Below are 18,087 nucleotides of genomic sequence, written 5' to 3'. Positions count from 1 at the left end.
CATTGTTAGTCTCAACTGAGGACCAGGACACTGTCTCATTCATAGCTCTATTCCCAGTAGCTAGAAGTGTACGGCCACTGGGGGAATGAATGAACGGAAATCTACAAAAACCTGGCTCAACCTGGTCAGGAGCTCGGGACAGGGGCCTGTGACATGGGTAGGGCGTGAGATGGTTGGTTGGACAAGGCAGCTGTCAAGGTTCAGGCCAGAGGTCTAGGAGTAGAAAATTCGACACTGAGACTCTAAGGAGTACCCTCTGTGGCGGGGACTGACCCTTCTTTCCACCTCTTAGGCTGTCCCAGCCACTTCCTGCTAGGCCAGCCGTTAAATACTGCCGGGGTGGGGGCGCCCTTATGCACATAGGAAAGTGCTGATTCTCAGACCCTTTTGTGCTGCCCACCCCTCAACTATTCCTTGGAGCAGGTCAGAGCTACCCAGACACCCAGGAGTCTCTGAGACCAACCACCCCCGCCCCCTCTCCACACAGGTACACGCCTGCCTACCACCTCCAGGGCTCCCCATTTTCCAGTGAAGTTCAAAAGCCTCCACCTTCTGGTTCCTGCCATTTACTCTTCCTCTCCGGTCTCATTCCCCGCAACCCCAGTGCCTGACACTTCACCTCCAGGACTTTGCTTGTACTATTCCCTCTGGCTGGGACCACCTGCTCCTTAGGCCTTTAGGAACTACCTGGTCCAACCTTCCCCACTTCTGGGAGGGGAAAGTGAGCCCCAGAGAGGGACAAGAACCTAACCAGGACCACCCAGCCATACCCCCAGCCTGAGGCCCCCGCCCCCTTCCAATAGCCTGTTCCTTGAAAGAACTGGGAAGAGGAGCTCCCTCAGGCGACCTCAGAGATCCTGGAACAACCCCTGTCCTCCAAGTGAGCTAAGCTGGTCCTGCACTAAGAAATGTGGGTTTTTAGGTCACAGGCAGTAGCGGAAGATGAGTGTCCTGGTTCATGTTCTGGAAAAGAACCACTAGACCCACAAGATACTCCCTGGATCTTCGGCTTCCCTAGGCTTAGCGAGGCTTAGCGCGTCCATCTTTAAAGCTGAGGAGATAGAAGGAGGAAGAATAGACCTAAGGGGAGAGGTAGGCCTTTAGCTGAGGCTCTGGCACCCTTTCACCAAGCAAGAGAGACTCCACCCCATAGCTGTCCTGTTGTCATTTGTCACAGCTCAGTCCCCAACCCTGCCGTCAGGCTGCCCCACCAGGCTAGGGCAGCCTTTGGGAACTGCTGCATTTTAGCTGCAGACCCAGAAAGCAGCCTGCGTGGACGAAGGGCCCCACTCAAGTGGGTGAAAGCTTCACTCAGCTCACACATCCAGAGGTGCAGAGCCGGGCATCTCCGACCCTAACCCATGGGGACACTGAATGCTGATCACACCCGCACACAGGCAAAAGCACAGGACCTCTAAGGACATGTCTGGGCCCCAGAAGACAGAGATGTGCACACAGACAGGCACAGTGCCCCCAGAGGCATGTGAAACAGGAAGGCGCTCCCTTGGCCAGGAAGGCTTCCAGGATGGGGGGTCGCTTCCCTCATGGGAGGGAACAGGCCTTCTCCGCAGTGGCAGCTCCCGCTCTATGCCCAGGGCCCTTTGCGGGCAGCTGCTGTGTCCACAGGCCCAGACGAGCACCAGAAGGACTGGGAGGTGTTGTGAAATCCTCGAAGGCCTCAGGCAAAGCCAGGCCTCCCTGCCCCCTGAGGAGAGGCATTGCCTCCCCTCGGCCTCCCAGGCTCAGGTCTCCCTTCACCACTGGACCTGCGCCAGCTGCGCCACATCCTGTGCTGGCTCCAGGAGGACCTGTTTTGCCTAGCAACATGGCCCAGACCTTGCTCTGTGACCCAGCCAAACACCAGCCATCCAATGACCTCCCCTCAACCCCATCCTGGTATCCAGGAGGCAGCCTCCCCATTAGCAAATGAAGAGGAGCCCTGGCCCCTATCTGTCCCCTCCGTGCTCTCCACCAAGATGGTTGTTTCTGCCGCTACCACCTAGATGCTTGTAGTGTCTGCTTCTCAGTTTTCTTGAAAGGGGGCAGCTGGGTACGTATGCCAGGAGTGGTGGGTACTAAGCACGCACGGAGCTCGGAGGCCAGCTGGGCCACCGGCCCTCCCCCGCCTGCCAAGCAGCCCTGAGAAACTGTCCAGGTCTCACCTATCTGGCATCAGCCAGCCAAAGTATGGCACAGAGTCGCCTAGCTCTCAATTTGGGGTCCACCCAGCCCAATTTAAAGTTTTGCAGACTCTTGGAACCTAGAATTTTGGAAATTTGGAAGCTGGGAATTACAGGCACATAAAGCTCTAGGTAGAATCCTTGAATCCCAGATGCCTAGGTTCTCAGACTCAGAACCCTAAAATCGCAGCTGCCCAATGTGGGGAGAAGGAGGGCGGGAGTGGAGAGGGAGAGAGAAGCTCTCCACCTCAACCCGCCTCACTCCTTACCTGCCCTATTTGGTTGATTCTGGGAGGTTCCAGGAACTGCTGCTCCTGCGCCCTCCCTGACGCTCCAGGGAAGCAGAGTCCACTGAAGGTACGTGACCAGCCCAAGGCCTCTCAGTGAACCAGAGATCAGGGATAAAGCACAGGCTCCTGACTCCAGGCCTGACTACACGCAGAAACCCGACCCTCACAGTATGGTGGGAAAGAGGGGAGGAGAGCAGGGGAAGTCCAGTGGCAGGGCAGTGTGCTTTGGGGTGGTAGGGAAGGTGGCAGGGGACACCCATGCAACTGGGGGAACAATATGCAGTAGTGGCTCAGCCTTGTTACTGCTCCCCTGTCCTGAGGCTGACCTACACCAGCCCTGGCTGGGCCAGACTTCCCCAAGGGCTCTGGGCATCTGATCCAGGTGTGACCTCTGGCTCCCTGCCCTGAGAATGGGACAGAGGACTGGCCATGACAAGTCCTAATCTTCCTCTCTCTCCCCCTTGCCTCACAATCTTTGCCCTCACAACAATGAAGATAATGAGGAGGTGGAAGATTTTGCCACGTCTCTCCCTCCTGGGGAGTGGAGCTGGGGGCCTCTCTGACCCCTGAATCCTCCTCTGGACCCCTCTGGCCCTGAGCACCACAATCTTGACCAAAGCTGGTCTCTGCCTCTTGGCCTCTTAGCTCTGGAGCCATGTTTCCCAGGTTTGCTCATTTAGCCATTGACACCCAGCTGTACCTGTTTAATCAGGAAAAAGACTTGGGCCCCAGGACAAGGCAGGTGGGCAGCCCAAAGGAACCCCAGGGTGCCAGCGGTCCAGGAGGCCCTGACTAGGCCTCAGGCAAGGAAGTGGAGCAGAGGTCTCGGAGCCCCCTGCCTGGGTCCAGTCCAAGCGCTCCCTTCCCTTGGCTGAGAAACCGTAGGCAAGTCACTTAACTACTACCGACCTCAGTTTTGTCATCAGCAAAACGGGGTCTGGAAGAACTGCTGCCTTCAGCAAAACCCAGAGCAAACAGGACAGGACGAGAGCAGACCTCAGGAGGTGCTCATCCTACGGCACAGCCCATGGAGACTAAGGACTTAACAGCAGTCAGTCCAGTCTGCAAGCAGGACACCCTTGCAGGCATCCCATTGCCACAGCTGGTCATCAGCGATGTCACCTGATCAGATGGCCCTCCAGTCCCTGCCTGCCACCCTAACTGGGAGTTCCCAGGGTTGAACAGGGTTTGGCTCTCCTCTGGCTGCAGTGTCTTCCAGTGCTCAGGGTTCTCCCTGTGAAGCAACAGAAATTCAGACTCCTGGATGATCTTGGGCAAATCACTTAACCTCTCTGGGCCTGTTTCCTCATCTGTAAAATGGGAACAGCTCCTACCCCACAGACTACCGTTAAGGATTAAATCAGTACATAAAATGCTTAGCTAAATGTCCATACAGTAAGCTTCCAAGAAACAGTAGCTACAACTAGTATCGTTACTACTACTAATAATAATTTGGTTATTAAACCGGTCACTTAACTCTATATCCCCTCCCAGCCCCTCTGATTGTCCCAATGGCCTGGGACAGATGTCCAGAAGATGGAACAGACATTCAACTTCTGAATTATGTTCCAAAGGATGAGCCAGAGACAAATTCCACAGGAAGGTCATGCAGGAAACCAACTACGCGCTGTTTCCCATCCCCAGGCCGTCCCTGACACCTGGGGTCATCTGTCTCTTTGGGCTGGGACTGTCCTCCCCAGAGCCCTGGTTGGAATGTACCTGTCTGGGGACCTGATAGGGGTGGGGTAGGGTGGACACGATGTCCTCTCTGGTCAAGACTGGGACACCTGGGAGTCGGCCGCAAGCCCTGAGCTTTATGGGGAGTGTACTCATAGGGGATCTCTGAGGGCCCCCCATATCCTCCTGCTGTGCAGACCCTTGGAGAGGCCCCCCCTTAGTGCAGAACCCCTTCCTGAAACAGGAGACGTGCCTCTGTACAGGACTGGGAAGGGGACGAGTCCAGCCTGACTGAGCCCAGAGGAGGGAGTGAGTCGGGCTGCCCAAGGGACAGAACTCTGCCCCTGAGGGAGGGCCAGGTCTGCTTGGCTGGGGGCACACCCTGCTTGAGGCTGCCTTGGCCCCCACCCAGGGGAAAGCCCCTCACTGAGTGAGACCCTGAACAGAGCTCAAGGGATGAGGTCAGGCTGGGGAGGGGAAATCAGGCCAAAGAGGCAAACAAAAGCCTGGGTCCTGATCCTGCCTCCACCACTGATTCGCTGTAACCTTGGGCAAGTGACTTCACCTTTCTGTGCCTCGGTTTTCTCATCTGTAGAATGGTACCTAACTTCTAGGGTTGTTTGGAGGACGAAACCAGTTAACACACATAAAAGTACCTACAACCGTGCTGTGTGCACATCTCCTGACGTTGTCATTCTCGCTGATATCACTACTCAGCTCTCTCCGCGTTTCTTCCCCTGTTACTGAAGGGTGATCCTTGTCTCATGAAATGACGTAAAGTTGATAAAGTAACAAATGAGTAGTGTCAGGCACACTGTACACACTCAAATCAATCCCTCTCCCTTCGGGGTCAGTCTTGACCACTACCAGGGCTCACTGTGTAATCCTGGTCATATCTCTGGCCCTTGGCCTCAGTCTCCCCATCTGTGAAAAAAGCTTCTAAGCCAAGTGGTCTCTGACTGTCCATGGCCATATCTGCTCCAGCCCCCCTCCCACCTCTGTTCCTCCTTCCTTCTCTATTTCCAACTCGTCCTACTGTATCCTCTCCTGCTTCAACAGGAGAGCCTAAAGTGGACTGGAGGGGACAGCTGGTGGGCAAGGGGTACCAGCTCTCAAGCAGCCCCGGGCTCCCAAGGGTTAAGTTCCAAAGAGAAGGGGGGGGCAGGGTCAGTGCTGGACAGACGGGCCTGGATCCCAGGGCCTGCTTCCCCTCCCCCCACCCTGGGAACAGAGGCTACTTGTTTGGGCATCAGCCGGCTGGCTTTGAGCTTGGCCAAAGGGAGAGTGGGGTGGGGAGAAGAGAGGGCCCCAGAGAGTAGAGGAGACTCCCTTCTTCCAGCTGAGATGCCCTAGGCCTCGTACTAGGCTAGTCTACCACTAGCCCTTAGGATCTCAGAGGCCCCTTACCCCTCCAGACTGACCCTTTCCCCCAGGTTCTGCCTTTTCTTCATTCAAACGATCACTGCTGGGGGCAAGATTTAGACTCAGACGGGCCCAGTTCTTGCTCCAGACCAGGCTCTTATTGGTGCATGGGACTAGGGCTTAGTGCCCCTTCCTGCAGATGGGGAAATGGAGGCTCTAAGGTACTGAGCCAGGAACTGAGAAGTTTGGGGACTTGCAGAGTCACACAGGGTTTGGTGGCAGCACAGGGACTGTCCCAGGTCCTAGCCATGCCCGTGGCTCTGCAGGTCCCTTCCCCGCAGAGCTCAAAGGAGGCCCTTCCTTAAGCTGTGCCACTACACAGGACGGAAAGGCTAAGCAGGAGACACCAACAAGCAGCCCACCTCTGATGTTCCAAAGGACCTAGGAGGTTTGAATGGGAGCAAACTTCTGGGGGCAGGGGCTACAAACAACCTGCACAAAGGGCTGAGGCTTGATGCATGGAAAAGCATGGCTGGAGCCCAAGAGGTGGTAGAGGTGAGGCTTGGGCTGAGTAGGAAGTGCCCCAATAAAGCCTAGAGACAATCTGGGCCGCAGGTGGCTCCTACCAATTTCCACCTCCCCAGTTGTCAGGACTCTGCCTGGGACAAGCCCCTCTTGCCCTACTCCAGTGAACAAGTAGCAAATGGGGAGGCAGGGGCCTCAGGCCAGGGTCTGAACAATCCCAATCCAGCCATGAAACATGGGAATGAGTTCTCTCTCCACCCTGCCCCCACGACCCCTCCCTGTCATACCCATCTTCTCACCATTCCCCAAATATGCCACGCAAGTTCCTGCCTTCATACAAGCTATGCCCTCCTCTACGGGGGTCTTAGTGAATCTCCACAGAACTGCCGAAGCCCATTCCAGTCACTTTCCTCCCTGGGCTTCCAAGAATTCCAGTCCCTAATTCCATCTCAGTACCTGTCTGCACCTGTCTTCGTGTCTCTGCGGGATTCTACCCTGTAATGAGCCTGCCGGGAGGCCTCCCCTAGACCGGGCATTCCCTGTTCTCTAAAGACAGGCATCCTGGGTGCCTCTGTGTGGATTTTGGTGCTCAGCACACAGCCCTGTCCTTCTCTGAATACCTCCACATGTCTGTCAGACCCTGCAGCCGTCCCAGCTCCCCAAGCCTGAGGATCCGCGAAGGCTCCAAGGACAGCAGCTTTGGAGGAGGTGCATATGCCAGAAGCCATACTGTGCCGGCTCCTGACTTCATTACCCAGGACCAAAACCCACCGCTGGCGACCTGGGACCAAACACCGACCCCACGCTCCGCACGCTGTACTCCACATCTGCTCTCTCCAGTCCCAACAACCCACTCCGGGCTTGACCCCATTTAGTGAACACCTCCTTCTTTTTCCAGCAATTGGGCCAGGTAGGGGCTCTTGGGAGGCCATGCCCCCGTTTACTGGTAGGGAATTAAGGAGCAAAGACCGGAAGTAGCCTGCCCAAGGTCACTGGAGCCCCAGGTCCAGGGCATAGGGTCGTAGCAATGTGGAGGGCTTGTAAGGGTCTCCGCGTTCAATGAGGTGGGGGGCCTTCATTTCACAGACCAGAAAAGCAAGGCACCCGACGGCGGGCTGGCTCCAGATTCCGAGAACCTTCGTGCCGAACGGCTGAGGGCTGGAAGCCCCCTGTCCCGTTGGTTCGCCCTCCTCCCTACTGACTCCGGCCCGACCGCGCATCCTCAGGAGGCGACCCCCATCCCCACCACGGGACAGGAGAGCAGACAACACAACCCAGGAGAAACGGCCGCGGAAGTAGGCGCCGAGCGCAGAGTCGCCGCGCGGCCTCAGCATTCCCTTCTGCGGAGTGGGGAAAGTTCGGGCCACACCTGGCGAAGGAGCGCCGGCCGGGGAGGCCCCGGCAGCCGCACTGACCTGTTCCGAGTGAAGAGTCCACGCGGGGAACCGGGGTTTCGGCGCCGCCAGACTCAAACCGCTGCATCCAACTCGCGGCCTCAGGCCGGGCGCGCCCACCCCACCGGGCGCTTCCGCCCGCCACACGTGACGCCCCAGGGAGGGGACGATGGGGCAGGGGCTGGGACAGGGCCCCGCCCCCTCCCTGGCCCCGCCCAGTCGCTGTCTTCGAGTCTGCTGGCCCGGTTCCCCTTCCAGGCGGGTTAATCTGTGTGTCTCCCCTGTCCCCCTGGATGCTCGAAGGTCCGTCTCTGTCTCCTGAGGCTCGGTGTCTACCCCCACCACCCCATGCCCGCTGAGTCTCCGTCTCTTTCTGAATCTCCCAGCCTCTTGCCACCCATCTCCTGGTGACTCCGCCCCCAAAGGGATGAGCCACACACCCCCAGGGGCCCAGACCCCCAGGTCGTTTAAGAGGCCCTAGGAGGCAGGGCGACCAAGGTCTCTCACCTCTTCTTCTAACAAGTCCTTAACCACCCATTCTCGGAGGATAACCCACTTCTCTCCCTGGGCCACATCCCCCAGTCAGGGTCGTGAAGAGTCCTGTGCAGAGAAGACTGCAGCCTGAGGTCTTGGCACCCAGGCACTTCCACTGGCCTAGACACCTGGAGGTTCCCTCGCATCCTACCTGTATACACACAGATGAGGGCCTAGGGTTTGGCAGGCATTCCTGAGTCTGGGTCCAGGGCACCTCTGGGGCCAGCCAAGCCAGAAACCTTAACTTGGTTATGCTTCTATTTCACCAAATACCCTTTGGATGCATTTGGAAGAACAGTTCTCACCAGGGTGGGGCATGAGGGTTTACTCTGAGATGGGGAGTCATTAATTTGAGCACCTACTACGTGCCAGGCCCAGTGCTAGGCAACTTCCTCCTTTTATTTCAATCCTCATACCTCTGCTTGAAGGCAAAAATCATCACCCTATATTATGGATTTGGAAATGAGGTTCCAAGACGTTCCAGGACTTGCCCAAAATTTCAAAGCCAGTATTGGGCAAACCTGGGATTGGAACCCAAGTCTTGGTGAGTTATAGACCAAGTGCCAAGTGCCTACCACCACTGGACCTTTGACTCTGCCCCTCTAGGAAAGAGTCTACTACGGGGTCTTCCTGACAAGGCTAAGGCAAGTTGCTTCCTGGGAGGGGAAGGCAGGGCCAGACCTTAGTGAGAACTTCCTGGCCCCAAATTTATATGGGGTACAAAAACACTGGAGAGGGTGGAGCACAGGGCCCTCCTCCCAACTTGATAGTAGGGGTGTCCCTTAGGTAGCAGAGGGCACCTGGGGGCCACAGAGATAGGGGAGGCCCAAGCAACCTTCTAGACCTCAAAGCAGCCAGGTAGAACACAGGACCACCGGCAAGGGGCTAGGGGCCCCACCCTTTCTGTTAACACAGGCCTGAGGTCTTCAAAGTGACCTAGGGAGGGCTCAAATCACAGGGCCTGGTCCCTCTACTGCACTAGAGTCTGACGACCCTCACCTCAACCCCCAACTTCCCTCCTCCAGAACATGCTGCCCCAACCACAGCTTTGAGGCCCACAGCCCTGTGGCCTGAGGCCCAGGGTCCTGTCCACCCCGCTTTCCTGATGACTGGAGAGTATCAGACCCTGGTTCCATAGGTTGGACCCTATGGGCCTGAAAGTCACACAGAACCCCACCCTCTGACCCCCTGACCCAGTGGCTCTGGCCAGACCTGCTTCTTCTCAGAGCAGTGAAAGGTAACCAAATAGCCTGGAGAAAATGGCAGAATGAACACACAAGGATGGATGGATGAAGAGTGAACTAATGAGGAGACACAAGGGCAACAGAACACAACCCACCCCCAGCTACACATGGGAGATGAGGGGATGCCTAAGAGAGCAAAGGTCAGGCGATCAATGATAGAAATTAACACAGGGAACTGTAGAACAAGGGGACCAAGGGCGGCGGTCATGTCCGGGGCAGGTGGGAAGGAAGCGTAGCGATGAGTCGGCTGAGGCTGTGGGATCATTTATTAGGGTTGCGTCCAACCAAGCTGCAGCGCCAACCTGGGCCGGAGCCCAGCGTCCCCAGGAGGCGCAGGGGGTGGAGGAGGGGAGAAAGCGCGGAAGGACCCGCCACCCCCGGGCTCGGCCACGTCTCGACTAGGTCCCTGTAGTGGTTCAGCACTCAGGTGAGCGAGGTGTCATCGTCGCTGCCCTCGCCGCCCGCGCCTCCCAAGCGCTCCTCCCGACTCTCGGCCACCGCGCTCTCATCGATGTTTTCCAGCGAGTCCGCGTGCTGCACCGACAGCTCCGACAGCGGCAGGCTTGGCAACGGGCTCTGCTCCGGGTGTAGCCACGGCTTGAAGTGCGGCTGATGCTTCTGCTTCCACTCAGGGTACTTGACACACGCCTTGTACATCTTTTTCATGGCCTGTGGACCCGCCGCACCACCGAGTCAGGGTGAATGACACAGGACTAAGTCCTCCCCATGTCCCCTCCACAGGTTCAGGCCGCGCTCTCAGCAGCCTGATTTTTGTCCCCGTTTCATAACTCTGCCTCTCAGCCCTAACTCCACCCCCTGACTCCCAGTCTCATCCCTTCAGCTGAAACCCTCTCACCCAGCCTCCATACCCCCAAAGTCCCAAGTCCACTCACCTTGGGAGCCAGGAACTGAGAAGACTTATTCACCACCCACTTGGGTAAAGAGCCTATGAGGGTGGGGAAAGGCAGTGAGGAGAAAAGGAAGAAGCCGCCTCAGGGACCCAGCCCCCTCCCTCTAGCCTGGGGTTTCCAGGGAGGCCAACCTCTTCTCCATGGGGGTGAGGGGTAAGGCAAGTCCTATAAGATTCATCCTCCTCACTCCCTCTTTCCACCTCAGACCAAGGTCATCAGGCTCAAGTCTGTGTGCTCCCCCCATGCCCCCACTGCTGAGCCCCAGAGAGATGCATGGAAGAAAATCACAGGGTCTTAGGTAACCACAGGCTACACGTGTTGAAATCCTGACACACCAAACTCCAGGCCGCCGCCTCCCCTCCACTGACACTGACACCCCTTCTCATGCCCAACCTCTCTGTGGTGAATGGCCCTGATGCTCGGCCCCTCCTCTGCCTGTCTTTCCAAGTCCCTTGCCCCAAGAAGCCTAACTACTACACAGGCCTCTTGGCCGAGTACCCCAGCCTGGCCTGACCTGGAATCCACAGCCCAGCTCTCCACCCTCATTCCCACATGTCTGCTCTGCCTCTGACACCCAACACACTCACTCAATGCGATGTCGAGGAGCCCTGGGCCTGAACCACTGGGCCCCTGGTGGGACTCAGGGCACAGCCATCAAAGGTGCTCAAGGCTTGCCCATCCTCCAGTCATTCATCCATTCACTCATTCACTCTACATTCACTCAGTGATACCCACCCTGACCCAGAGAAGAACTCACTGTCTGGGGGGCCCAACAGTGTGCCCTGTGCTCTGCTAGAGGGGGATGGGTCCACAGAGGGGGGGCCAGTGATTCCTCTGGGTATCGGGGATAGAGGAGGTGACACACACCTGAAGAACCCTGGAGGAATGAGTAAGGGAGGAGAGGCGTTTCCAGGCTGAGGGACAGGGCTACCTAGACAGGGAGGTGGGAATATGTAAAATGTGTGAGGAAGGACCGGAAACCCGAGGAGGGGGCTTAGATGCCACTTGGAGGGCAATGGAAGGTCACAGGAGAATTTTAAGCAGAAGAGAGTCACGAGGAAATAAGTGTTTTTGGAAAAATCCCTCTGGAACTGTCTGGTCAGACAAGGTGGCTTAGTATGGAGAGAAATGACAGATTCAGGAGCTTTTTAGGAGGTAGAATCAATAAGAATTGGTGACTAGATTTGGGAGCTGAGAAGAGGGAGCCCCAGATGACCCCCGGGTTCTTGGCATGAGTGAGTAGAAGGGAGACTTAGGAGAAGGAGTAAGTCAGGAGGTGAGACAGCGAGTTCGGTATTGGATACATGAGTTTCAGGTCCTAGAAGACACCCCCAGGGCCGTGTCCAGGAGCCCAGTGGTCTCAGGGATCTGGATCTCAGCAGAGAGACAGGCATGTGGCCGGCTGGCGACAGAAGCCTTGGGATTAGCTGAGCCCTCCCAAGGGAAAGAGGACTGAGGCCTGGAAAACCCAGGTCTCCAGGATGGGCAGAGAACAGGAGCCAGGAAGACAGACAGAGTGGGAGCAGCCAGTGAGCATGGAGCAAGTCAGAGCACAGGGGTGTGGGCACCCAAAAAGAGAGCTCCAAGCTTCATCATGAAACAGTGGCTACCACCTCGGCCCTGCTTTTCAAACCATTGTGAAGTCTCAGCTGAGACTTGTTTCAAATGATATTTTGGGTGAATATGCCCCAAAATACAAAACAGCTCCTAACAGAAGCCTTTCTGGATCTCAAGTAGATGAAGCCCCATCCCCTGTGGTATAGGGAAGGATCCCACAACAGGCTGCCAGGGCCGAGCCCTCACCTTTGGGGTCCACCTGGGCCAGGTAGGTGATGACGCAGCTCTTGGGCCCCGTGCTCTGGATGAGGTAGCCCGTCTGGATGGACACGGCTCGGACCAAGTCTTTCCGAGGTGGGTATTTCTGGGGATGGAAGGCACAGGAAGGTAAGACGCAGGGTAGGCGCAAAGGAGGAGGTGTCTTTGTGAGTACACACACACACACACGCACACACACACACACTCTCTCTCTCTCTCACACTCTTAGTTCATATCCCCTGGTGTCAACTCCAGGCCAGGCCTGATGCTGGAATGAGGAAAAAGGGAAGAATGAGACTAGATTATCCTTGCCCCTCTTAAGCCTTCTCTGTTGCCCTCCAGAAAGAGCTGTGTGGGGTCAGGGTTCATGAGCACACACGGGCGCATGCATACACACAAGCACACTCTCTCATCCTTGCCCAGGCCTGCTATACCTGCCTGTCACGGAGATCAAGGCAGCCCAGCCTCATGGAGGGCCAGGGGACCCTGCCCTCACCTCTTGCTTTCCCCTTTCCCAGCCAGACCATGCCAGAGCCCAACCCACAGGAGCAAGCCCATCCCACCCAGCTGCCCACAGTGATGGTCCACAGCACACTCTCCTCATCTGCTAGAGAGCCCCAGCGGGGAGACAGGCACCACTACTTTTACTAAATAAGAAAGAAACTGAGGGCCCGAGGATTTCACAAGGAAGTGAAATGGCCTAAAGTCACAAGGAAGTCATGTCAGTAACCAGGGGACTCTCCCGGGCTAAACCTGCCGGCCCAGCCCTACTAGCCCCTTCCCCTGCCCACCCAGCAGGGAAGGCAGGTCGACTCACGGGATGCTTGACTGAGTAGTTCATAATGATGTAATCAGTCCCCATGGGAAGCCAGGAGCGGAGGGTGATGACATCACGGTTCTTCAGGGGCTTTGGACACCTCCCTGTGGAGGGCAAGGGACAGTCAGCCAGACCACTAGCCTGTCTGCCTGCAAAGGAGGGCACGGCAGAGGCCAGACACAGGAATACTTAACTAACTGCCAGCTCCTCTGATCTAAGCAGGATGCCCCCCACACCAGAACATAGTCCCAAAGCAGCAACTGAGGATGAGCCATCCCTGCTCCTCACCACCGCACACAGCCCTTACCGTGCTGGCCTGGCCTGTTTGTATATGTGAGTACATAGGAAAACATGGTATTATTCTCAGGTGTGTACATGAAAATGTGTGACTGTGAGTATGTGGCATATGGCTGTGGTTGTATACATGTGTGCACGTGTTTGTGTGGAATGGGTATACGTGAATGTGGGAGTGCATATGTGTGTGTGAGTTGTGTGTGTGTGTGGGTGCGCGTGCGCGCACGCCCAAGTGTCTGGGACTGGGCAGGGATGTAAGAAAGGTCAGCCCAACATCTCAGCACTCAGGTCTCTCAGCAGCCTGGCCATGGAGCAACCGCAAGGAGGGAAGGTGGGAGGAGAAGTCTCAGATGGAGGCTGGCAGAGGCCTGGAGGAGGCTGGGAAAAAGTACTTGGGCCTGCTCACAAGAGTAATAGCCCACGTCAGCGTTCACTGTCAAGCGGGCGATGTCGAAAGTCTCAATGACGTTGCTGTCCCACTTCTTTCGGTATTCAATGTCATGTAGTACATCGTAGAGTGTCTCAGCTGGCACATCACGGCACTCCATCCGGCACTGCAAACAGACACATAGGTTGTCAGGGTCACACAGGGCTCGAAGCCTTGGCCAGGGGACTGGAGGGCGGGGAGAAAGAGAAGGAGGACAGAGAGAAACAGCAACCTCTAAAGCCAGCATGGGCTCACCACTTGCCATAAGCCCTACCCAGCCCTCCCAGAAGCCACCTGTGCCAGGACATAGCCACCCTGTATCCAGAGACTATCTCCTCAACCTCAGACCCCATTCGTTCCAGGCTCCTCCTCCAGGAAGCCTTCCTGAATTACACAGCCAGACCTTCTGGATTCCCATACATTGAGTCTCTATATCTTTGTCCTCCCAGACCCCTGAATTTCATGATTAGAGTCTCACAGTTCATTCGGCACAGAGTCTGGTATGGGTACATGTTAAATGAAACGAAAGCATGAATGAACAAACACATGCGTAAATGGATGATTTCTTTCCTCTATGGTACTCATCACCTGGCCACACCACTGTCCTCCTCCCTCCCCTTTTTTTTTTCACCCAATAAGCATCTTTGGGTTTCTTACTATTTATTAGCCTTGTCCTCAAAGAGCTTTCCATCTAGGAGAGAAAAGAGCCAAGGATTCCTTTTGAAAAATGTAACCCTCACAACAACTCTGCCAGACAAGAAATCTAAGGAGGAACTTGCCCAAGGCCACCCAGATGGTAAGTAGCAGCGATGGGATTTTACCCAGATCACATGTCTGGAAAGAGAGTAAAAACAGAACCAGGTTTTGCTAGATTTACACTCAGAAAGATGAAACTCAGTCCATAGCCTTGTTCTGTGATTTTTTTTCACCAAGAGCCCAAACCCCAGGATGGAGTACCCCTCAGCAAATGGACAAGTGTTCTTGCGTAGTTCAAAAAGGTCTCCAAGAACTGGGTGTTCAGACAGTGCCAAGGGAAGCGCACACATTGCTTTCTACTAAAAAGGGCATACGTGCAGCCATCGGCGGGAGGGATCACGTTGTCTTCCCTCTAATCTTCGGTTAGGCTTTGGCACCACTAACCATGATGAGAGGCCATGGGAAGGACACATCACTACCTTTTGGGTATTCTAGGCACCAGTGAACTCCTCAAGACTTGGATATGCTGCACTTTACAAAAAATACAGAGCACAGAGGTACAAGCAAAGTGTTACCATGAGAATACAACCAGACAAAGCCAGATGGTGAGACACTCTGCAGGGTTACTCGTCCAGTCTCTTCTACAGATCAATGTCAAAAGAACTAGGCTAGACTGAGAGACTTACAGGACACAACAATCAGATAGAAAGTGTGGTACTGGATTGCATACTGGCTTGGACACAACAGCTACATATAAAGGACATATTTGGGACAACTGGAGAAGTGTGAATATGATCTGAGTATTAGATGTGCTGAAATTTACTGAAACAAAATGGCAGAGATTGCTGCCCTAAAAAAACAAGGAGATTGCAAAATGGAATGCATGGTATAATCTCATTTTGGATAGGGAGAATATATGCACAGAAAAAGCTCAGGAAGCACAACCACTAAGCTGCTAACAGTGTGGATGTCTGATGAAAATATGATGGTTTTATTTTCTTTTTGCTGCTGTATTTCTAATTTTCTAAAATGTATAGTATTGCTTCTGCAATAATGAAAAAAATTAAATAAAAAGATCCCCCAGAGATACTGAGAGGTGTACTCACCACATGCCAGGTATAACCCTAAGTGCTCTATACACATTACAGCACTTTATTCTTACAGCAAGGCTAAGATATTAGCCCAATTTTAGAATTAAGAAAACTGAAGTTCAAGGACAGACGCCAGCCAGCAAAGACGCATGTGACCCTGAACAAGTCACCCTCCTCTGTTTGCTTTCCAGCTGCTCCATGAGAGGGTATGACTAGATACAATCATTGAACAGCCCCCAGTGCCAGCTCCGTGTGGAGCACAGAAGAGTCAGAGATGAATCTGGGGCCTTTCCTTGAGGGGCTCCCAGTTGAGAGAGCCCCTCAATGGCCCAGTGAGGGCACAGAGGAAGGGGCCAGCTCTGTGGGGTGGATGGGGAGTCAGTCTTCGTGGAGAAGCTCAGTATGGAAGGTAGATGTCTGCCAAGTGGCCCTGGCAGAGGAATAGCCAGGGGATAGGCGCAGAGGCAGATGACAGTGTGGCCTGGACGAAGCTGAATGCGTTCCATCTGCTCTGGTCCCCACGGTGTGGTGTCGCCTAATACTCAAAAGTACCTGGTTCCCAGTCTTCTTAGGGAAATACGTGTTACCTGGGGCTGGGTCAGAGTAAGTGCAAAATGAGCTGGGAACATCTTATTACACCAGGAAGTAAGGATGCACACACAGAATGCTAGGAACCTTGCTCTGCCGACATGGGAGCCAACGGGAAGAGCTCCCACTGGTTTGGGGACCAACTCATCAGTGTCTGCCCAGCGCATTCCCAGTTTTAGCACTGAAAATCCACATCCTGGTGAACCCCTCCGACCCAGCAAACTAGGACCGCTGGCCACCTACCACAGAATAGAGCTGGGAGAAGCCACGTATTAAAATAAATAATGATAGTAACAGATTATATTCCACTGAATAAAATAGGAAATCAAAGTATATACAGGTACGAATAAATTGAATGTTTACCAAAGAATAGGGTATTTACATAGTTTCAAACTAATTCCCTGTCAAATATTTATTAATTACAAAGGGAAAATGAGTAATTGCACAGCAGAGCAGCCTGGCAGATCGCACCTTCATCAAGTGATCAAAGTGAACATCATTAGTAAGGGGACAAGTTACAGCTGGATGCCACCTGATAAGATGCAAAGAAAAGAACACAGGCATCATTTATTGATATTTCTGCCAAACATGCATTACCCAAATCTAATCATAAGGAAAATCAGACAAACACAAGACGAGGAACTTTTACAAAATAACTGACCTCTAAGTGTCAGGGTCATGAAAGTCAAGAAAAGAAAAACTCAGGAACAATATCAGATTGAAGGAGACTAACGAAACTTGAGTGAGTAAATGAATGAGTGATTACACCAAGTGATGGGAGGGCCACGGTGAAAGGGCACGAGAGCAGACAGCAGAGGCCAGATGTGGCATCATCAGGAGCATCCAGACAACCTTCTACTCAGCACCCAGATGGAGGGTAGGGTGCTGCACCAGACATTCAATATACACTCACTCCTCACCCCAAACTTAGGAGCTGGTCTCATGCTTGTGATGCAGAATAGAAAACCGAGGCTCAGGAGATTAAGCAACCAGCCCAAATCGGGCAGCCAGAAAGCAGCTGAGCAGAGATACAAAACCAGATCTTCCTATACTCCTAACCATCAAAGGGCACCCAAGTGTGGCTTTTGAGGAAACCAGAACTTCTCTAAATCCAAGCTGGGAGGTTGGTTTGGCTTCGCAAGTCCTGAAACGTGCTACGTGGTCAGTGAGTTATGGAGGGGCAGGGACAACAGGATTGTGCTCTGTAGGTCAGCGTCCGACCTGGGAATGCTCTTCCCGCAGGCCAGCCTCAGTGCCCCAGGACCCGGCTGCACTCACGGCTGGGTGCACTCTGGGAAGGGGCCCACACTGCCCATTCCCCTTGGGCCTCCTGGATCAGGGTTGTTGTGGCTTGAGGACCAAGGGGCTCCCTCTGACACAGCAGACAGGGGATGGAGCACACAGAGCCCCAAGACAGACCAGGTGCCCATTGAGTGTAAACTCTGCATCACATTTCATCTTCAAGATACAGAGGGAAACTTCAAAGGTTTTCCAGCTTGTGGCACTCTTGGGGAGGAAGGCCAGCAGCACAGCCCTGTGGGGAGGAGGGCGCTGGGAAGGTGAGAACGCTGGCTGAGGTCTGAGGTCTGGGTGGTGGGTCCTGAGAGCAGAGTGTCCTCAGGCCGTGTGGCAGCAGGCCTGGCTCCCAGCCAGGCTCTTTCCACAGCCCCAGGAGGCAGTGCAGCTGCTCCAAGACAGGTAAATTACACCTAGCATTGTTCCTGCCCCACCAGCCGGACAACAGCAAGGTGTAATTCTAAGAGGCTTTAGGAGGCAGGAGTGGGGGTGGGGGTGAGTCATCGGAAAGTACCTGGTGGGCTAGCCTGTGACCAGAACCCACATCCATTGGGCCCTGGGCACGTTAGCCACTTCAACTGGATACATGGGCGTTCCCCCTGGAAACCAAAACTGAAGCGGGGGCAAGGCAGGGGTTGCTCAGCCAAGGAGCCATGCTGGGCTGCAAAGCCCTTAAGGCCTGGTTACTACAGGGAGCCTGACACAGACATTTCACAGTTGAGAAAACAGGCCCAGAGGGAGCAAGTGCCACCAGAGAAACCACAGAGGACTATAATGTGACACCTGTACTGTACTCTCTCCAGACTCCACGAGGTGGAGAACTGGGATTGCCTAGAGCCCTGGGCCCATCACCGCCCCCCCCAGCACCCCAAGTTCCACTGAGCCATGGTCAGAAGGGACTGGACAATCAAGGAAGGCCATCATGGGAGCCTCCTAGAAGCCTGCC

The 18,087-nt window shown here is 54.7% G+C and overlaps 2 protein-coding genes across 5 annotated transcripts in view; both read right to left on the bottom strand.

Annotated features, from left to right (window-relative positions):
• Positions 1–7,603, bottom strand: part of ARAP1 (ArfGAP with RhoGAP domain, ankyrin repeat and PH domain 1) — a 59,890-nt gene extending 52,287 nt beyond the window's left edge. The window contains exon 1 of the mRNA XM_019744346.3: positions 7,450–7,603. Coding sequence (XP_019599905.3) covers positions 7,450–7,516 — 67 coding nt within the window. The 5' untranslated portion in view covers positions 7,517–7,603. The remainder of the gene's footprint in view (positions 1–7,449) is intronic.
• Positions 7,604–9,454: 1,851 nt separating this feature from the next.
• STARD10 (StAR related lipid transfer domain containing 10) overlaps positions 9,455–18,087 on the bottom strand; it is a 48,361-nt gene continuing 39,728 nt past the window's right edge. For all 4 annotated transcript variants that reach the window (XM_074335817.2, XM_074335816.2, XM_074335815.2 and 1 more), the window contains exons 3-7: positions 13,450–13,597; positions 12,750–12,853; positions 11,921–12,038; positions 10,100–10,152; positions 9,455–9,875 (exon numbers count right to left, since the gene is read on the bottom strand). In XM_074335817.2, the coding sequence (XP_074191918.1) occupies positions 9,630–9,875; positions 10,100–10,152; positions 11,921–12,038; positions 12,750–12,853; positions 13,450–13,597 (669 nt within the window). In that variant the 3' untranslated portion in view covers positions 9,455–9,629. The remainder of the gene's footprint in view (positions 9,876–10,099; positions 10,153–11,920; positions 12,039–12,749; positions 12,854–13,449; positions 13,598–18,087) is intronic.

The sequence above is a fragment of the Rhinolophus sinicus genome, chromosome 14 (genome assembly GCF_057876585.1).
Source record: "Rhinolophus sinicus isolate RSI-liver-muscle chromosome 14, RSI-T2T, whole genome shotgun sequence".
Taxonomy (NCBI): domain Eukaryota; kingdom Metazoa; phylum Chordata; class Mammalia; order Chiroptera; family Rhinolophidae; genus Rhinolophus; species Rhinolophus sinicus.
The sequence above is the reverse complement of the archived record's forward strand: the minus strand, read 5'-3'. Positions and strand labels throughout refer to the sequence as shown.